The 20202-nt window shown below is 39.1% G+C and overlaps 1 protein-coding gene across 1 annotated transcript in view; it reads right to left on the bottom strand.

Moving 5' to 3' along the window:
• Positions 1–20202, bottom strand: part of LOC310929584 (receptor-type tyrosine-protein phosphatase gamma-like) — a gene marked incomplete at its 5' end in the record, with an annotated part of 392250 nt that overhangs the window by 291692 nt on the left and 80356 nt on the right. The window contains one exon of the mRNA XM_083892388.1: positions 16058–16174. Within this exon, the coding sequence (XP_083748514.1) occupies positions 16058–16174 (117 nt within the window). The remainder of the gene's footprint in view (positions 1–16057; positions 16175–20202) is intronic.

The raw sequence follows: 20202 nt of genomic DNA, 5'->3' as shown, positions 1-20202 counted from the left end.
CCTTAGACATATACTTTGATCAAAGAGGGTTTATAGCACTATGTCATCTCATTTCTGGCAATGACCAGATTTCTGATGATGTCATGACTTGTGTTGCTGCCATGCAAACAAAATGCAATGAACTATGTTGGGACAACCATGTGGCTGTAATCCATTGGAGTGACTATGACGAGCGTTTTATCATAAATGAGGGAGTAAATGAGTAATACTAATGATAATGATTTTTTACTCAGCATCTCCACAGTACGTAATCACAAGAACATCGTGGTTGTTCCTTAACGTAGCACTATTTGCTGCATGGACACAATCCATCCCTGATCATCAACATGATGTTGAACAGACGAGAACACTCCCCAAATTACAGCCAGGGTAAGATGCAAGCAGTGAAGAGAGCCGACACATTAGTGGCCTCATTTGATCACACTAATTATGCTAATGCCTGAAAAATGAATGTGCTAATGATTTATTGATAGTAAAAATTCTGGCTACTTTAGCTGTGAGAATCAAATTAGCAGACAGAATTTCTACCAGATCACACCTTCCTCACATAGAGTCCATCTCCAGCACCGCCTACAACCTTTTCACCAGCCTGACACAACAGGTGCAGATGCAACACCTGCACATGCACACTCATAACCTCAACATAGCTTCTATACAAGTTAAATGTCCAACGTCTGCCTGGAACATGAGCAAATGGACCCCAGTGAGTTCTGGTTTCACAACTTCACTGAAACATAAAATTGCATTACTGTTGTGTCACAAGATTTCAGATGACCAAGGGTGCAGGATAATTCATCTTCTGATAATAAACACAAAATGATAGTTTTCAATATGTATGTTGCATGCATGTTATAATGTTAAATAATATTCGCTGACCTACTGTTATCGATGTGGTGCTGTGTCTTCTTTCTTTTGCTATGGGTCATGGATTGAAACATGACTTGAAAATGACAAAAACTCCCCTAGGGAAATTAAATAATATATCATTCTGTTCACAATAAACTGATATTTTACTCAAGTACAAACGACTGGAAAACACAAATTCATCCAGCACTCACTGTCACCTTCAGTGGCATATAGATGTTTAATAAAGCCTGAAGAGGAGTAAGTAGATTATTAAAATAGGTAAAATAAAGGAAAGGCAAAAATTATAAATGGTTAAAAAAAAAAGACCAAAAGTTACACAACGTTCACACTGAATGAATAATTGCTGCACCGCTGATCTGCTGCATCTCGTTCACCTCTGTCATTCACACAGGGAACATGTCTGCTTCCGAACCGAGTTGCTGCTGTGTCTTACATACATAGGATTTTGCATGTGAAAATTGCCATGAATATTATACTTTTAATGCCTCTTTACAAAGCTAAATACCAAATCTCTTGAGTATGACGTTGTACATCTCAGTATTGGATGTAAAATCAGAAACCAACAAAAGATTAATGAAGGGCTGAAACACCATTGGATGCTTTTACTTTTGCAACAAATATACACATAACTGCTGAAAGATATGTTTTACTGTCTATGACATTTAAATGCATACATTTTGCTGTGGATCCACCGGTCATCCACATCAGCCCAGCGTTTTACAGCCATGAACCATGTTGTTGTTTACAAACTCAACAAACAACCATTCACTCTCACATTCACACATACTGGCAATTTAGTCCTCTGCATGTTTTTGGACTGTGGGAGGAAATGGGAGAACCAGGTGAAAACCCATTCACACACAGGGAAAACATGCAAAGTCTATGCAGGAAGTCCCTCGTTCGGACCGAGTCCTGAGAAATAGCTGTTAAAGTAGTGGAAAACAAAAACAAAAGAAAAAGAGTGAACAGTAGAGTGAATTTCGGACTTCCATTCTCAAGTGGCCAAAGATAAATGATAATACAATATTCCTCTGTGTCTGAATAGTGTGTAAACTGGCATCAACTTTATAAAGTGATGTGCATTGTAACTCACCTATACAACAAATGCCTTATCTTCTGAGGCCATTGGCTGCTCGTCTTCTCTCTCCCGGTTTCACCTTGCAATATCCCCTCTCAATAAAAAAAAAAATTCCCAAAAATATACACACTTTTAAGTGATTTGTCAATTTTTTTTTCTTTTTTCAACCTTCTACAGTACCCTGTTAATTGGGAGAGGTGTTTATATGTGACTGTCAGAAAGAGAAGAAAAAAAAGAGAGTTTGCTTTGTTGGTGTTCTTTTATTATCATTTTGTCCTTTAGGTGTCCACTTTATTTAAAGCTACACTTTTTACGATTATCACTTTTTATTTATATTGTCAATGCCCTCTCTCTTAATCTCTTAATGCTTTTAGTAGTCTGTTGTGACAACTGCTTCACCTTCTGTAAAGTAACAAATATTATAACTTTTATGTCATCTAACTTATGATCCGTGTCACCCTTGTTATAATAAACTCTCTCTCACTATCCCTCTCTAAGTCTTTCTGGTTGTCATGTCATCAAGCAATGATCTCATAGCCAGAAGCCCGGCTGCTCAATGTGACCTACAAGCTTTATTGACACAAGATGCCTTTTACTCACCTCTCTCTCGCTCTCTCTCGTTCTCTCTCCCTCCCTTTCTCTCTAGTGAGAGGGTCGTGGCATGAAGCAAAGAGATTACTCAAACAGGACAAAGTCATATTCAATTACAGCACAGGGATATTGGCTGTACAGTAAATTGAACAATTATGTGGCAGTGCTACAGTAGCAGATGTGCACAGGACCCCATTTTAGTGGTATGTGCTGTCAGCAGGGCTGGGTCATTCCATTACAGCTGCAAACTGGGAAAGGGGCATTAAAAAAAAACACAGATCCAAGAGCTGAAAGACAAGGATAGGAAGTGTACTCTGTACTGTACTCACAACTTGAGTAGAGTAAGGTATGAGTGTGTTTGAGAAAAATGAAAAATAATGTACAAATTGCATTCCGTGCACATAATCATAATACAAATAACTTGGTGTACCTCAAATGTACCCATTTCTGTTCCTCTTTGTGTCCAAGTGAACATTAGTACTAAATGTGAGAAGATTATGTGAAGCTGTTCCAGAAATATCCTTTTATCCATGACAATGTTGTTCTTGCGATTCACAAGAATTGTACAAAATATTGGACGAACAAACCCAGAAACTGGGAAGTCTCACCTACACATACAGTGTGCATAAAAATAGAACACAAAACTGGCTGTTGTAGCCCTAAAATAAAATGTTTGCACATTGCTTTGGTCCACTTTTGGCCATACTGGAATCCATTTGGATATAACAAGGGCCAACAGACATTACTTAAGAGTTGAAAAACTTTTGATTTGTGCTTTCATAATGAGTAAAAAAAAACAAACACATGATATAAATAAAATGTAGTTCAGAGTCAGAAGTCGGCTGTCACAATCAAGTGCTAGAAATCAATTAAAAGATCCTCACTTGACGTCTGTGTTTCCTCACCCCTTTCATTCTTATTTTCACGTTGTCTCATTGGTGTTCACCCCCTGCCATCCTTCCTTCCCCATGTTCTCACCTAATGTTTCACTGTGGCAAGCTGCCAGTGAATTTTTTAGCACACACGGAGGGGAACAAAGATGAGACTAAGGGTGGGGCCCAGAGAAAATGAGAGAGATAAGATTCTTTTCAGAAGGAATGGCTTCCATGCAACACATCCACGATTTAAATTCACATAACATATCAGAGTGGCAGCAGTTAAATGCCTGCTTTCCCAAAGAAGTTATAGAAGGTTAATATTCATTGTGATTATCCTGATAATTATTTAACTCGCACTCGCGTGTGAGTCATTTTCCATACAAAGCTAAAGTGAAAATTAAGGTAAATCTAAAAGTGTCTGCAGAACAGCAGGGACTGAGGGTTTCACAGCTACACTTTTTGTTAAACCCTACTTGTGTGCTTGTGTTGTCATGGTGTAATATTAATCCCGCAGCATGTTCATCCCAATATATGATAACGTAATCTTACTCAAGTGTTAACAATTAAATACAATGAACTTGCAGATCTCGCTCTCTGAACACTTTGTCGGTGAATATTTTATGATGACAGTCTCCGGATGATAACTTTTCATTCTCTCCATCTCTCATCTGATCACACATATCTTAATACGCCGCCTTGTCTTTATCTCCATTGACATGAGCTCCATTTTCCGGACGTCTGTCAGATATATCAGTTCATCTCCATTTTGTATCGCCCTTCCCCTTCTCTGTCTCTCTCTCTCTCTCAGCCGCACAGTTCTGCTCTTAATTTCCATCCATATCGCTGGATCCATCACAGCAGAATTATATTTCCCACTTCCCATTAACGAAAACAACAACCATTGTCAAACGAATTCACGCAGAACACACAGTAAGTCAGTTGGCAGACATGTGGGGATGCCTGCAGGCACAGAAGACACCACACAACACACACACAATAGTGCATTGTGGGACATTACTGTCAAAAGTAATGTGCAATAACAGAGAGAAAATCCCTGCTGAAGAGCAGCAAGTTTTTCAGCGAGTAAAGCTTTAGTCTTCGACAAATTATGGAATTCTTATCTCCTGACATAACTTTTAAAGCCCTTTATTGTAGCAGCAAATGACTTTCCATGGGTGTGCCACAAAAATACAATATTTTACAATATTTCATTTATCTCCTTTTTGTATGTATTGATTTCCCAGCTCCCCAAACTCCCGAAGCAGAACTTGCTTTTTTTCCCCTCATGTACATCTTGAGTTTCTTATGAGCTCATACAATAACCGTTGTCCTTGACTACTTGCACCTCAGGGTGATGCATTCACTTCTGCTTATTACTTAATTAAATCTATTTTACTTTTCTTGCGTAAAATAGTCTGTCTTAAATTGCAGTTTTGGTGTCTGCCACCACAAATCTATAGGACACACACAGACATCCAAAGCACCATTCTAGTTTGTGTCCCTGATCATCATGAAACACACGAAACAGATAGAGTTGATAATGAGTTACTGTCCTGTTCATCTGTTCAATATGCTAATAATTATCATTACCACAACATTTGGTTTCAATTTCATATAACATAAAACAGGGGCCAGAATCACAAACACATTTATGTTCATATTTTTGCATTGTCAATCGCAAAGTTTCAATTGTTGTGTTGTCCATTATGTGAGCACATAATCAGATGATGTTTTGTGTTTTACTGCTCAAAGCTGCTCTATTATAAAATGCACCACTGTTTCCATGGAATTGTATGAGTGCCAGACAATAGCTCTCACTAACTATCCCTTTAATTATCTGCAATATGAATAGAGTTATCTATTGAATGAACTGAGATTTTTTAATCAGTTATATTGATGTCAATTTTGAAACTCATCTGCTATTTTGTAAGCTTAGGAAATAACCTCTGGGGGTTAACTGTCAGTAGTTAAAGCGGAACTAGACCGGAAGTTCCAATTAACGCTGTTTTTTAGTGTGTATCTGCATCATTACCTTGTTTAAAAAGCCCTGAAGTTTCGAAACAAACAGTTCAGCCATTGCTGAGAACGCTGTGTTTTATTGTAATCTTGGGGCTCAGCGTGATCTCTGAAAATCCCGTTATAGTTACGTAAACAGCATTTCTCCTGAACAGATCGTCCTGCTCCGGGCACTAGTCCGGGCACATCCGGTTGCGTACATTGAACCGCAGAAGAAGAATAACATCCGTTGTGGAGGTGTTTCACGAGCGACAGTGTCTTCTGACTCTGGGTCTGACTCCGGATCAAAGTCATAAAAGGGACTGCGGCGGGGAGTCGTGACGAAGCTATTTTTAAACATTGTTAAAACAATGTTTTGATAATGAGGAGCAGTGCATCCGCCGTTCCAGATACATGAGGTGCCAATTGTTCCCAGACCAGTAGACCTCCATAACTAACATATATGTGCAACAGGACCACTCTATGTGACCTTTAAGGGCTTCCATTGTAGGTAGCCCTTTCAAGAGTTCAGATTTCTCCGTTGCATACACAGAGCCTTGCAGGCAGCTCAAACGTGATTGGTCAAACTGGAAACACAAAGACTCGATTGGTCTCAAAATCATGTATTGACACATGGAGTCTGTTTACAGACGTATTGATGCTAGCAGGCCTATTATTAGTACTGTCAATACATGAGGTGCCAATTGTTCCCAGACCAGCTAGAGCATGAAAGCTGCAATAAAGATAATCATGGAGAATTTCTCTCAGACAAAAAAAAACAACAAAAAACATTCAAATATGAAATTACAGTAACTAAATTACCAATAGTAATGTGAGCTCCCAACGATCCTACAGGGGAGGGTGGTGGGAGGCCCTGGTGCCAATCCCAGCTGGCATACGGTGAAAGGTGGAGACAACTCTGGACAGGTCGCCAGTCCATCACAGGGCCACAGATAAATTTACCACCCACTCTCACATTACCATGTAAGGCACCATGTTATTTACTGAATTGGCTGTGATGAAAGTATAAAGTAAAAAAAGTTGGCTCAGACCTACATAGTGCCAACCATTAGCCTCATAGTATCATTACCTGCCAAATGTCTCTGTGCCTCTTTGTAGGAAGTGCAAACTGCACTTGACAAATACTCCAAACAGAGGTTGTCGTAGCTTTTTTTGAAATGCTTATGTCAGCCACAGAATGACAGACCTATTTTTAGGTGGTTCTCGGCTGCAGAGCCAGCTTACCTAAAACATAGACTTGATGGATATTATCCTCCCGAGTCCTCAATAGATGCCAAGGCTACTCAAGGGCTGGTGTGGAAATATTATGATAGCTGTGAGGGCATTGAATCTGATGTGTTTTTCCCAGCGAGTGAGTCGGTCTGATCTCGTATTAGACACGCTGCCACTGACGCAATCAAGGGGAGTACTCCCATAATGCATCACCCCTCGCACCTCACACATGCGGACAACCTCAATTGGTTGCTGCCCTTCATTCGATCACCTTACACATGCAGACAAATACAGGGCTGTGTGTGCACACATACAGTATGCGGCTATAGGCATTTATGAGATGGCAGCAGCAATACGGAAGTGACAAGGTTGATTGAGAGGAGCTTTCTTTGTCCTCTGTGTCCTCTGAATGTGTTCATCACACAGACACTCTGGGAGCTACATGCATTTCATTGCTTTAGCCACTGTATGGAGAAACAAAGGCGATGAACATGATTGACACATACTATAAAATACACAACCAAAATATGTGAACACTCACACATGAACACGTCATTCTCTTATCCTAAGAACTTGATGGATGTTTATTCCTCGTTGAGCGCACGGTCATATAGAAACAGGAACGATTTACATGCACAAATAAAAGTGTGGCCAGTGCTTTCTAAATGTTTTCACAAATCACAGGTCATATTCTTATTTATGAAGTGTAATATTTATAGCAAAATTCACAAGGACAAGAAGGGGTTGGTGGTTGCATATTCTTTTTTGTGAAAACCGATGTTGATCCCATGACAAAAAAAAATCTTCTTCTTCCCCAAATAAGGTTCTTTTTGTGTCTAAACTTAACAAGTAAATAGCTGTGAATCAAATGTCCTAATTTCAGCCAAAAGTGCCACAAATGCTTAAAACACTATCAAAAAAACTATTAACAGTGTGTCATACATTAAAGCAGAGACAGCTAAAATGCAGAAACAAATAAACAAATAAATCATACAGTTGACTGATATAAGCTTAAACTGATGTACTGAAAGGGCTATCCATCTTTCCATCATTCAAATCCATTTCCCTATCACTGATATCATGCAGTTTACAAATTTGAATATGTCATTTTAATAAATACCGCCAATGAGGATTTAGTGACACTTCAGAGGAATGAGCCGAGTCATCTAGTTGTGGGACCGAAGTCTATATTTCTAGGTAAAACTGGGATCTTTTTTTGATACAAAGCATACGACTTCACAATAAAACAACAAATACAGTGAAGTATGTTGCTGCAGGTGTAGCTGTAGGTGTTACCAGTTTGAGCCCGAGCTGAGAAAAGTATTTCTTCTCCTGTGAAGTGTAAAACGGCAACAGCACCAACAGTGACATAAAAAGGTCGAGATAAAACGGAGCGGAACTTTAGACAGATGTGACAACTCGGAATGCTTCCGTTTTTACTTAATAGCTGCCAAATCTCACAGATAAAACAGCGATTCATGTCGTCATATTGTCACTTTTTGTTTAATGCCGTTTCTTTTCAAGTTGTTCTCTGAAGTTTTATTCCTTCCAAAAAACAACAAAAAAAAACAACATGGCATACACTGCAAAGCAATGCGCTTTTGTTGACTTCATGCTCCCTTCTGCAGTTTTTGTTGGTGAGCGTCAAAAGAGAGAGTGGCAGGGATAGTACAGTGTTTTGTTGTGAATATAAGGGGGGAATTCAAAAAAAAAGAAAAACAGCACAGCATTTTTTGTAAATTCTGCTGTGTGTCCTCTCATCCGCCGTCAAAGGAGAACATCACAATCCTCTGCTGGGTGTAAGTTGTACCTCATTTCTTTTTCACAAGGAGAAATGTGGCTTTCATAAACCTGAGCTATTATTGACCAACTGTTTTCCTGCTATACAGAGAAACATGTAACTAAGTTCCAGGTTAACGTGTATATTCAAGATGCAGGCATTTACATAAACAGTATGCATCAATGGAGAACTAATCGGGACAACACAATTACTCGACAAGATGTTTGTATCTATAGGATTGTGCCAATATACCGTAGGCACTGAGAGAAATGGGAGTCGCAAACAACTATTTCAATGTGCCTCCCACTGCTGATTTTGTAGTTTGAAGTAATTTCTAGAAGTAAATTGAAAACAATGCCCACTACTGCTGTGTTTTTTTTTTGCTCCAACTTGGTTCTAGGCTAGCAATGAGGAGGGCTTCCAAGTCCATGGCCTGTGCATGAAATCGGCACCATATCCATCCCGCATTGCACACGCATCCAACGTGAACCTGAGCCCTGCACTGTCAGAGGTGATGAAGCAGGTTAGCTGAAGCGGGCAAACTGCATGCTGTTCCCTGCTTTTCTTTCACAGCTAGACATGCTTTTCTGAATGAAAACTGAAGTTTGTAAACTGATCAAAAACTCCTACATCCACAGAGAAAAATAAACTTTCTCAACTCACAATAGACACAGGAGCTCTACCGGTCCACTGCTGCCCCTGTTTGCTATGTTTGCGTCACATGAGTAAATCTGAACAAATGATTTCAAACTCTCTGGTGAGAAAACACCAAATTAAAAACTGATTGAGAAAGTATCAACAAATCCTGTGTGCCATGATGTGACATACCTGATATCTCAATGGTGGTAAGCTATCAGAGTTTCCAGTCAGAAAAAGCTGTATAAAGACTTAAGCAGCTGTGGATTTTATTGGTATTGTTTTGTAGGAGAGAGAGTCTTCATGTGTTATGCTGGATCTTGAGAAGGGACACGGGATACGCACTGTGCTTTTTGTCATTATTCCATACAATAACATTTCAAAAAACCTGAACATTTCTATAAGTCTCTCCTGTATGTCGCGTATAATTAACACGTGTATGTTTCTGGTGATTCTGCAAACTGCAGATGGGTCACCCTTTATAGTCAAACTATCCCTACATTTCATGAAACCTCTACAACCAAACATGTTTTTGTACAATTTTAAATGTAACTTAAAATGCGCTGCATCATTTTCACTTAAAGCCAATTGCATTATCTCAAACTGCGGGAAAAAAGGACGACAATGTATATTAATCTCTGTGGCTTTCAGCAGCAAATGAATCCACATTTGGTCTTCTGATCATCCAAATGCATATGCAAATATATATTTTTAATTATGATAAATAAACAACACCTTCACAGTGAATCCAGTCTTTCAAATATATCTTGCAGTCACATGTGCGTCAGATGATATTCATTTTGCTCTCCTATATGAGCATTTAAAGCCTCACCAAGGAAAAACGTCACTTACTATCAGGCTAATAAAAAAGCTTTACTTCATGAGTAACATGGCTGTGCTGTGTGTCCTCAGATTCCATCTTCATTTACCCACTTCAAGGCTGCAGCACAAAGGCCCGAGAGGTGGTGAAATCAGCTTGACAAGGAGCATGCAAATTAGTTTTGTTGCTCCCGCTGACGTTGTGCACACCTGGAAATTAATTTCCAATCAAGACTGTGTGTGTTGTGTGCATGACCGGTGTGAGAAAGTTGGCATGTGGGTCATTAAATGGACGGGTAAAATAAATGTTTTGAAAACAGGAATTGGCCTCAGGGTATAGCAAAGTGAGCTCATTACAATAGACGGCCTCCTAAAAGTGTATTTGGAATTAAAATGAGAAAAATATATGATGGTGATGGTTGTTAAGTGTATTATGTGGTTTATATAACATTTCTTAAGAAAACAGCTTCAATGAGGTTAATGGGAGCAGTTTAAGTGTGAGTCAGCATCATTGCTTGCAGTTGACATATTTAAAGTTATAGTCACAGAATAATCTATTTTTTTTTAATTCATCTGATTTCATGCCCCTTGTTTGCAAAATCACTTTAGTGGATGACAGAATTAATGGCACACCAATAAATCATCATTAGTCTTATAATTGCTGTGTAAGAACATTTGAATATGAATAAGAAATGTGTGTGATTAGCTGTAAAACGACGACTTCATGGCGTTTAATACTTGTGTTTTCTTGGAGAAGCATCTCACAAATCTGGAGTCAACCATATCTGTGTCCAATCAATAGATATTTGGATATATAATAGACTTTTGTTATATTGCTATTGGAAACGACCCTATCAACTCTTCTACTAGCTATTATTGTCAGCTCTTAAATACTACTACTATTTATTGCCATCACTGAAGCAATTACTAAGAAATCATGTCATGAATTTACGAGTTTATTTTTGAAATACTTTATTTTAAGGTATCATTTTCAATGATTAACTGCTTACTGATATGAGTACAGTATAATGGATATATGAGGAACTGTAAATCACTTTTATTAAATATGCATGGCTAAATTTCACAACCACAAAGAGTTGTCCCTCAATAACATTCTAGTCACTGCTTATTAATGGTAGTTACAGAAGGTGTTGTACATAATACAATCATAGGTAGCTAAGGAACACATTAAGGAACTAAGGAACACACACTCATCATCCTCTAAATAAATCTGCCTCAATGTAATGTAATAAACCATAACTATAAGTGTTTATGATGTTCCCATAACTGTGAAGTTTCTTTTCTTCAAAAATCATCATAGTTGGCACTCACATACATACTATTTACTGTTGTTTCCTGATCTTCACACATCATTAAGAATACAGCATTAATAAGTGCTTTATAATGGCTGATAAAAATAGGCCCATTGTATTAATGCTATTACATAGCCAGTAAATGGGGGAAAAGTGTTCCTTAATATAAAGTGTTATCTTGTTTAAACTGCTGAATCTTCCTTCTCTGTAAAGATAAACTGAATATTTATCCTGGCAATAAATCACCTAATGGTACAAGTCACTGATTTAACCTTGAATAGTATTCATCATGATAATTTATACATGCTGCCATTTCGCAGCGCATTCACACTCCTTATTTTTATGTATTACCATGTAATAATTTTCAGGAAAACTAAAAATATCTCACATTGCTTCTTGGAACAGAGGCACAGAAACAGTACATTACAGAATTGCCATTCTGCAGCAGTGATAGAGTCACTGCGTGGAAATTTGTCTTTTTTCTGTCTCTTTGTCCCTGTGTGCGAGGGCCACTCCCAGATAACACTTGATTTGTCAGCACTGTGCCTCGTTTTAATCTGCCATTCTGATCAGGCAGAGGGCAGAACAGCCGTAGTCCACCGAGGTCTCGATTAGAGTTTGTCAGATCTCTGGAGGACACGATTAGAACAAGCTAATTAGGACAGGCAGAAGTTTAGGAAACTTTGGAGAGGAGAATCAGAGGAGAGAGAACTCAAAGGGAAACGGGTCTGTGTTAGAGAAGATGATACCCCTGAAAATGGAAAGGAGTGTCATGTACAGCAGTGTGAAATAGTTTTAATGTAATAAACTAGTTTTATTTGTGTAATATGATTTCTCTCTCCTAATATCTCACTCTTAACACAAAACATGTTGGACAGCCATGTTAAGGGTGAGGTGAAGGATATTCAGCTGCAATGTGACACGTCACAATTAAACGTTGCTAAATTTTACACACGGTGCCTTTAAAAGGACCTTACCAAGACATAATAAGCTTGTAGCAGTCAGTAACAGTACAGTACACTAAGTTACATCAAATGATGACAGTCGCATATCTAATGTAACTAACTAACCTTGTTGCTTCAAATGTCTTAGTTTATATGATGTTTATTTGCTGTAAAATTGTGCTGTGTTAAGTAATTTAGCCACTGAAATACATTATACTTCTCCGACTGCGTAATGCCTTATCCGACTGCGTAACCACGGAGACCCCTCAAGCCTTCATACTTCTGCGTCATGGACGGATACACTCTGCAATTTCCTGCACGATCAGTAGGGGTCGCTGCACAAGGTTGTTGTGCTTTTGGCTACAGTGAGCAATGGCGTCCGAGAGAGAAAGACTGTTGTCGTTAAAACAGTGGCCGTTTCTCACTTTTCTGTGTCACGAAACGCAGTTTTAAGATAATTTGAGGCGAGAAATTGGCCATTTAGAGTCCAAACATGTAGTTTCTGTATTAAGATATGATGTATTTATAGTTTGGCAGCGACGTCGTCGGCGGTGATCTGCTCCGCCTCGGTGGACGCTCGGTGCGCACTGTGAGCCGGCACAGAGCAGCTTCGCTCGGCGTGTCCTGAGGACCAATCGCAGCTCTTGCCGTCTCCGTTGTCCCTTGACGGAGTGACGGACACTTAAAAAATATTCAGTCGGAGACAACGCAGAGGCTATCCGACAGGCTCTGCGTCGACACATAGGGCTTTGCGTAACCCACGCAGAGCACTTTACGCAGGAGTATTAATTGGGCTTTACTCCACCATAGTTGTACTGCAAATCTCCAACCAACCTAGAGTCCCCAGTTCCCAGTTTGAGTCAAGACACCCAAAAAAGATTATATGAGGACAAATCCATGCACAATGTTGAACTCAGTTTCCTATGAACTCATTAATTTCAATCAACTGGTTAACCACTCCCACTGGTTTGTTTTCTGGTTGGTAGGTCAATACAAATTCTTTTTCAACGAGTGAGATAAGGCTAAAGTGAGAATTCCCTGCTTTTTTTCCTCAGCATACTGTTCATAGTTTGGCAAGTAAGTCCCAGGTTTTATTGAAACTGCATTTTTTATTGACTTTCTTTGGTTCTTACTTCAACATGAAAAAAAAAAAAATATCCAGCAGTATTTCAGTCTTCTGCATTCTCCATTGTTTTCCTCTCTTGCCTGGATCCTGCCCACTGTTACATCAGTGTCTTATGTAAGAGCTGCGACCAAACAAGAGCATGGGGACAGCAGGGGAGCATCGGTAGGTCTTATCATCATCAGCAGCAACACTAAGTGAAACTGTCATTGTTTCCTTCCCGTTTTTTTTTCTTTCTTTTTTTCTTTTTTGTACCCACATACTCTCGCACTCATGCAGGCACGACGGGTGACCAATTAAGGTTAGACAAGCAAGAGGAAATATTGAAATAAATAAACTAAAAGATCATTTGTGGCCTGAGGCTCGCGTTGCTTGCATGGTGAAAGATTAATGCTGCCTCTCTGAAAAACTAAACCCTCTAAAGGGACAGTGGAAGTGGCTTTTTTTCTCTTCTGAAGCGCTGGTAAAAAAGAAGAAAAAAACGGCCTGGAGTCGCCTCCAGGCCAGAAGAGCACCAGCCGAGGAGAAATGAGGAAGAGAGGAAGGAAAACAAGAGCGGAAGAGAAAGCAAAAGAGGAAGGCTAACATATTGCAGTGACAGTGGCACATAATTGCTTTCACTCTAAACCACACACCCTCACGTTTTAAATCACTCAGCTAGCCCAAACACTTTACATGTGAGACCCCAGTAAGTACTAAAATAATCATATCTGACTCCAAATCTACTGTAAAACACCACTGTCAAAAATCAACTGCATATTTAAAGTAAAGGCCAGTCCTTGGTGTTGTTTAAACCAATGCAATCTATGCCATGAAGCCAGCTTTATGAAACAAGAGCAGCATCTTGCAGAATCTTTTCTTTCTCCTGCTGTTACAGTAAGATGCAACTCCTGCAGATGTTTCACATTAAAAGCCTCTGAGCAAAGGAGAAGCTAAATCACTTTGTGCTGTATGTAGGGGAAAAAACTGTGATGCAGGTGGTGCTGAGTTTCACTGAAATCAAATCAATAGAGATCCAATAAACCAAAAGGTATAGCAACTGCAAATGCAACTGCAACTGCATTTAATTAGTTGGACAAGTATGCACTTCTAATAGTCATAGCAGCAGCGAAGTGATTATGAAATGCTTTTCAGTTGTACTGATGTAATTTGCACTTTGGAAATGTCCATTATACATTGCTATAGGTCAGTATGGAGTTTGCATTAAAAGCCTAAGTCTCTTATCCAAGGGAAAACGATCTTCTCTGCAGTGTGGGCAAATCAAAGTGAGAAAAAAGCAAATTAACAGTAATTTAGTTTAGATTTTCACAAGTGTTATTATATTGCGTAAGAGTTCAAGGCACATTGAGGAGGCAGGATAACTTGAAGGTGAAGGATGCATTGTTTTGAATCCACAGAAACTCCAGAAGAGTGAACAAAAAAAAAAACATTTTCACAAAGAATGTTCTCTTAGAACAGAAGCAATGCCGGTAATTTCACAAGCTATGATACTCAAGAAAATATTGTAGTCCTCTTAAAGCACTGAGTGAGTAGAACAGTATACTGTATACGAATATCTTCAGGAGTCAATTATGCTCTCAAACATACATTTTTATAGTTTAACCCAAATCTACCACAGCGTAACACAGCGTTGGCACTATTGTGCATACAATCATGTTGAGAAAATAAAGTGTCAAAAGAAAGAGCTGTGTGACCGCATGATCAGCTGATACAAAATATTCAGAACACGGCAAACATTTAGAAAATTGCCTGTAGTTTTACGTGGCGTAAGAATGCATCCTTATTCTCACATCCCTCTCCAAACAGGCAGTGCACTAAACACTGTCTAACACACAGATCATGAGATCTTCAAAACTAAACCCATAAACCCATTTCTGGCGAAAACTAGTGTATATGGGTATCTAGTTATGTTATTTGTTGATCCAGGTGCACAAAAAAATATACTGCCTCTCACCAGCTACTGCATTCAAATTTTGCCACTGGCTGTTTTAGACCACACTGGCATCCCTGGTACACTCTGCCGTCAGTCTCTTGTCTAATCAACCTGAGGCTCAGTGTTCCAGACCCCCCTTTTTCTCCTTTTTATCTCCACCACGTGAAACAGGATCTTCTCCCTCCTTCCTCCTCTCTCTCACTCAGGTCTCAGCCCACTTATTTGGCATTTTTCAAAATCAGGGTATTGGGAGGGAGTTAATTTACACTTTAAGTGTCTCTTGCTCAGTGAGTGGTAAAAGGAGCAGCACAAGACACTGAATCTTGTGTCTTTCATATTTTATAGAAAAAGCCAGATGTGAATAAAACTCATAAAGAAATGCTATGCAGTGTTTTCATGAAGCCACCAATTCCTTCTCTATTGTGTCTCTCGTCACTGCCCATGCACTTTTACCACTGATGATGTAAACTCGGAAATTCCTTTTCCAAGATCTTTTCACTTCCATGGAATGAAAGAACTTGGTAACATGGTGGCAGATTTTGGTTTTCTTGAGTATCATTCACTGGTGTGTTTTGTACCTCACACCATTCAGAAGTGTTCAGAGTCTCCAAGAATGTTACCATTTATAAACCTTTACCTGTTACATAATCAGATTTGGAAGGCATACTTCTTCAGTTGATTTGAGCATGTCTAACAGTGTTTTTGTGAAATAATCCTCCAGATACAAAACTTCACTTACTCGCTTTTGCTACTACTAGAAAATGCCCATGCATTAAAAAATTTCCTCAGCATGGTGCATGCAAAGATTGCACGGGTGTTTTCACAGTTTCTCACAGAGAAAGAGTAGACAAACACGCAGACACACACCTGAGTAGGCCCAGTAGGTCTCCTCAGAGGCAGCTCTCCGGAGTCGCGCCGCACCGGACGTTGCTCTGTCAGGGTTGAGGACAGGAGCTTGGAAATCGACTTGGGTTCCTGTCAGTGCTGCAGGGGGAGGGGAGAAGAAACATGGAGAGAGAGGCAGATTAGTAACAGCAGCGGAGCTTCAGCAGCACTTTTGAGCCCGGGCCTGGATATATGCCGGCCCGGATGACAGCCAACCGTGTGCTTAGCTGTCTTACTATGCCAGCTGCCTCATAATGGCATTCACAGCAGAAAAAAAAAAAGGTCAACAAAAAAGAACAACTCAGTGGAACTCAAATGTCTTGAAAAGTCACGAACCACCTTGTGTGTCTCGTAGTGCCGAGCTCCAGTCCTTGCTAAACATCTTCACTGTAGACTGAAGGACTAAATAAAACAACAACCATAGCAGGCCGATCTCTCTAACTTGGTGCATCATTTTAATATTCATATTTATATTAAAAAAAAGAAATACCAGTGTAGTCACATTAACACACTTTTTATTCAATATGACCACACAGCGGAACTCTACAGTCATAGGTGAGTCAAACTCTACAGTCACAACACAACAGTACATGGGAAGAGGCATGTGGAAGTGTTTCATGACTAGTAGACTATAGACTAGTGTTTCTAAACTATAGAGGGCAAAGAAACAGAGACAAATCCATGGAATCCACTAGGGCTGAACGATATGGACAAAATTTCATATCTCGATATTCATGCCAGATATCTCGATATCGATACGATACGATATGACTACAGGTTCGGTGAAAACCAAGCATTTTTCAGAAAAATAAAAACATTATACAAAAGACTGTGGAAACTTTCCACATGGAAAGTGCAGTTTTATTGATGAGAACTCACTGCCAGTCATCAACATTAACATAAAGTTACCAAAGCATAAATAAAAAATAATTTTTCATCGTCATCACATGTTTTACTGCAGCTCCGCTTTAATGTTAGATGCGTTATCAGTCATCACGCAAACCTGTTGGTCCTCCTTCAAGTCCCAGTGTGCTAACCGTTAGCAGCTAACCGTTAGCAGCTAACGCACCTCTCTCCTGCGCTATATTATCACCTGTATGCTCCCGGGGAAGAAGGACGTCTGCAGACAGCGGGTCTTGAGTTCGGAATTTGTTGTAATAAAACGGATCGTTAAACTGATGTAAGGTTCGGTTGTCCGGCTTGACCACAGGTCCGTGGTTGCGGAGAAATTATCGATGATTTATGTTTTGGCACAAAATCGCCACCGGCCTCATTATCTTCTGCACTTATGTCACTTTTCTTTCTTTTTTTTTGATTTTCCCACTGTATGTCGTGTGTGTGAGTGTGTGTGTGAGTGTGTGTGTCTCAGTCTCCGTCTCCGTCCCGCCCTCCTATGTTTGTCATTGGTTTGCTTCAGCTGTCGATCCACAGCAAGCATGAAATAAGGTTTGTGATTGGCTGGCCGTAGTGGTGCATTCAAGGGCAATCGTAAAAAATATGTTTATTTCGACTACCGGAGCTGTACATGCAGGGCGAGCGCGGGGGAAAATTGATATCGTTTATATCGTCACTTTTTCGATATTAATATCTTGAATGTTCATATCTCGATATCGATACGATAACGATATATCGTTCAGCCCTAGAATCCACTTATAGCCTAGCTGCACCACCTCATGGTCAAGCAAGACTATCTCAGTCAAGTCTCCAATGACTATGATAGTCTTGCAAGATATTAAAAGATCACCCTCAGGATTGTATTAATCAATTCATATATTGATGTTTTATTGTGCACTTTTGTTGCTCCTTGAGCACATCATCAAGGACCTGTTAGTAATTTAATTTAGCTCATTACCCTGGAGTGTGATCAGGCAGATACTGTAGTTAACATCATAAGATTCATAATTTCTGCAAACATGAAATATCTCTCCCAATTGGGAGTGACAATTTCAAATGGAAAAGTCAAGAAACTCTCTGCAGGACTTATGTGAAAAACCTCAACTTTCAGGCTGAGTGACCTTCATGATCCCTGCTGAAGGAAAGACAGAAATGGGGGACTGTGCTTCCCTATTGTAGAAGACAGTATTTCTGACAGCTTTTCCCTTAATAACTTACTTGTGCGCTGCGATTTCAAATGATTCCACATTAGACTGAGAGAAAACAACTGAAGTGTTTTTACCAGCTGAAGGGCCACTCCAACTTTCCACTGACGGGTGTGTCTTATATACTTCAACCAATACACAACACAAGTATGAGAGATATTTTCTCTCTTTTTCAAAACTCTACTTCATATGAAGTGTTTGGTAGAGGGAATGAAAGTAACTCACATTATTGTATTCATAGACCGAGCAGGAACAATATGTTTTTTTCTGCTGATGACATTGACCGTACAACAAAAGAAAGAGTTAATGTGCTCTTTCGAAATTAAACGGTATGAAAATGAAGCTCAATACAGTGGGCAGAACAGCCTATTAAGCCTGTTGTCATTATGCAACATCCTAGTACATGTTTACCTGAAAGCTTAAATAATTATATTGTCTATTTTGGTTACTTGTGTGATAAATGCACAATAATTGTGTATATACAGGCCTTTTTTTCAAATTTATGTGCATTTTTTTTTGTTTTGAAACAGATAACATTTACACAAACACATCATGAGGAAGGGAGGGTGTGCATTAAATGTTTCATACAATAATTGTATGGTGTTAATGTCTTTTTCCTACAGTTGCACTTTACACTAAAACAATTAGAGGTGGTATAATTACATACAGAGGCACAATGCGCACACACACACACACACACTGATGCACTTGTCATATGTACACACACATCCACATCCACGCATCTGTGCACGTGTAAGAGAAAGACACATGCATGCTACTAAATATGATGATCTTCACTGAAAAACACAATAAAACATCTACAGATGTGCAGTCATGGGACAAGTTATATTATCAGGCCTTTCACCACAAACTTATCAGAGCACACATTGTCAACATACTGTAATAGAGAGATATTTATAGTTTCTTCTTGATTTTTTTTTCGATTTTTTTATTATCATCTCCATGACGCACAGTTGTCAAGATGACTTGACCTCATAACAATTTCAAAATACATATTGGTCAATACCTGGCTATGTTGTAGTCAAGATCACACCAAGGTAGAGTCCACTCGACTCAGTTCCTTAAAACCTGGCCTCTGGTATTGGTCAAGTTACTGTTTTCTTGACAACACTCATACATTCAGTGACACTATTGAAATTAAGTCATACAAATGTGCTGATACAAAAAGTCTTGATGTGTGTATTTGAAGTAGAGAGCCAAAAATGTAGGGGAAATGTAAACAACCCAAAAATTACCCGTTTTAAAACGCATGTACTATTTGCAATCGATCAACAACATAATAACTCATAAGTTATAAATATATATATATATATAAGTTGAACCGTTTATATCGAAAACACTTCACTTGGAACTACTGCATGTTAAAACTGTACTAGACTGTTCATACCCTAGAGGTTTAGAAACCAAAGTATCAGTAATCAGCCTCTCTTTTTTTTCCATTCTTAGCTATTAAATTAGCTCCATGACACAAGAAATGTGTTCCTTTGGACGTCTATTCAGCTTTGGGGAATTATGACCCAAAGTTTAATAAATTAATAAAACCCAATCAGCATTTAAATGTTATTCACTCTTGAAAGAATATCCATTTGCTGATATTAATCCATAAACGCAAGCAACTGTCAAGTCTGTGATTTATCCTTTCGAAAGCATGCTTTGTATTGTAATGTCAGCAAGTGTCACCCAATGGTTCACTGTAATCTTCTAACCTAAACTTGGCTTGTTTTTCTACTTTTTCCATCGGCACAGGTTTCCTGTTGGTGGGGTATGTGATCTTTGGTTTCAGCAGATGTGTGGCAACAGGTATAACTACTATTTCACATCTGAGCCCACAGTTCCTGGCTATGATCACATGACTGCAAGGACATGTGTGTGTGCCTGATATTAATCTCTGTTGAGAGCAGTGTCTTGTGTACATATTGAAAGTAATGTTTGTTGATAACGCGTTAGCATTAACACTGGCTGTGCATTGTTTACTATTGAGATGTAGAAAATTAAGAACAATGGTTT

Source organism: Microchirus variegatus, assembly GCF_963457635.1.
Source record: "Microchirus variegatus genome assembly, chromosome: 7".
Taxonomy (NCBI): Eukaryota; Metazoa; Chordata; class Actinopteri; order Pleuronectiformes; family Soleidae; genus Microchirus; species Microchirus variegatus.
The sequence above is the reverse complement of the archived record's forward strand: the minus strand, read 5'-3'. Positions and strand labels throughout refer to the sequence as shown.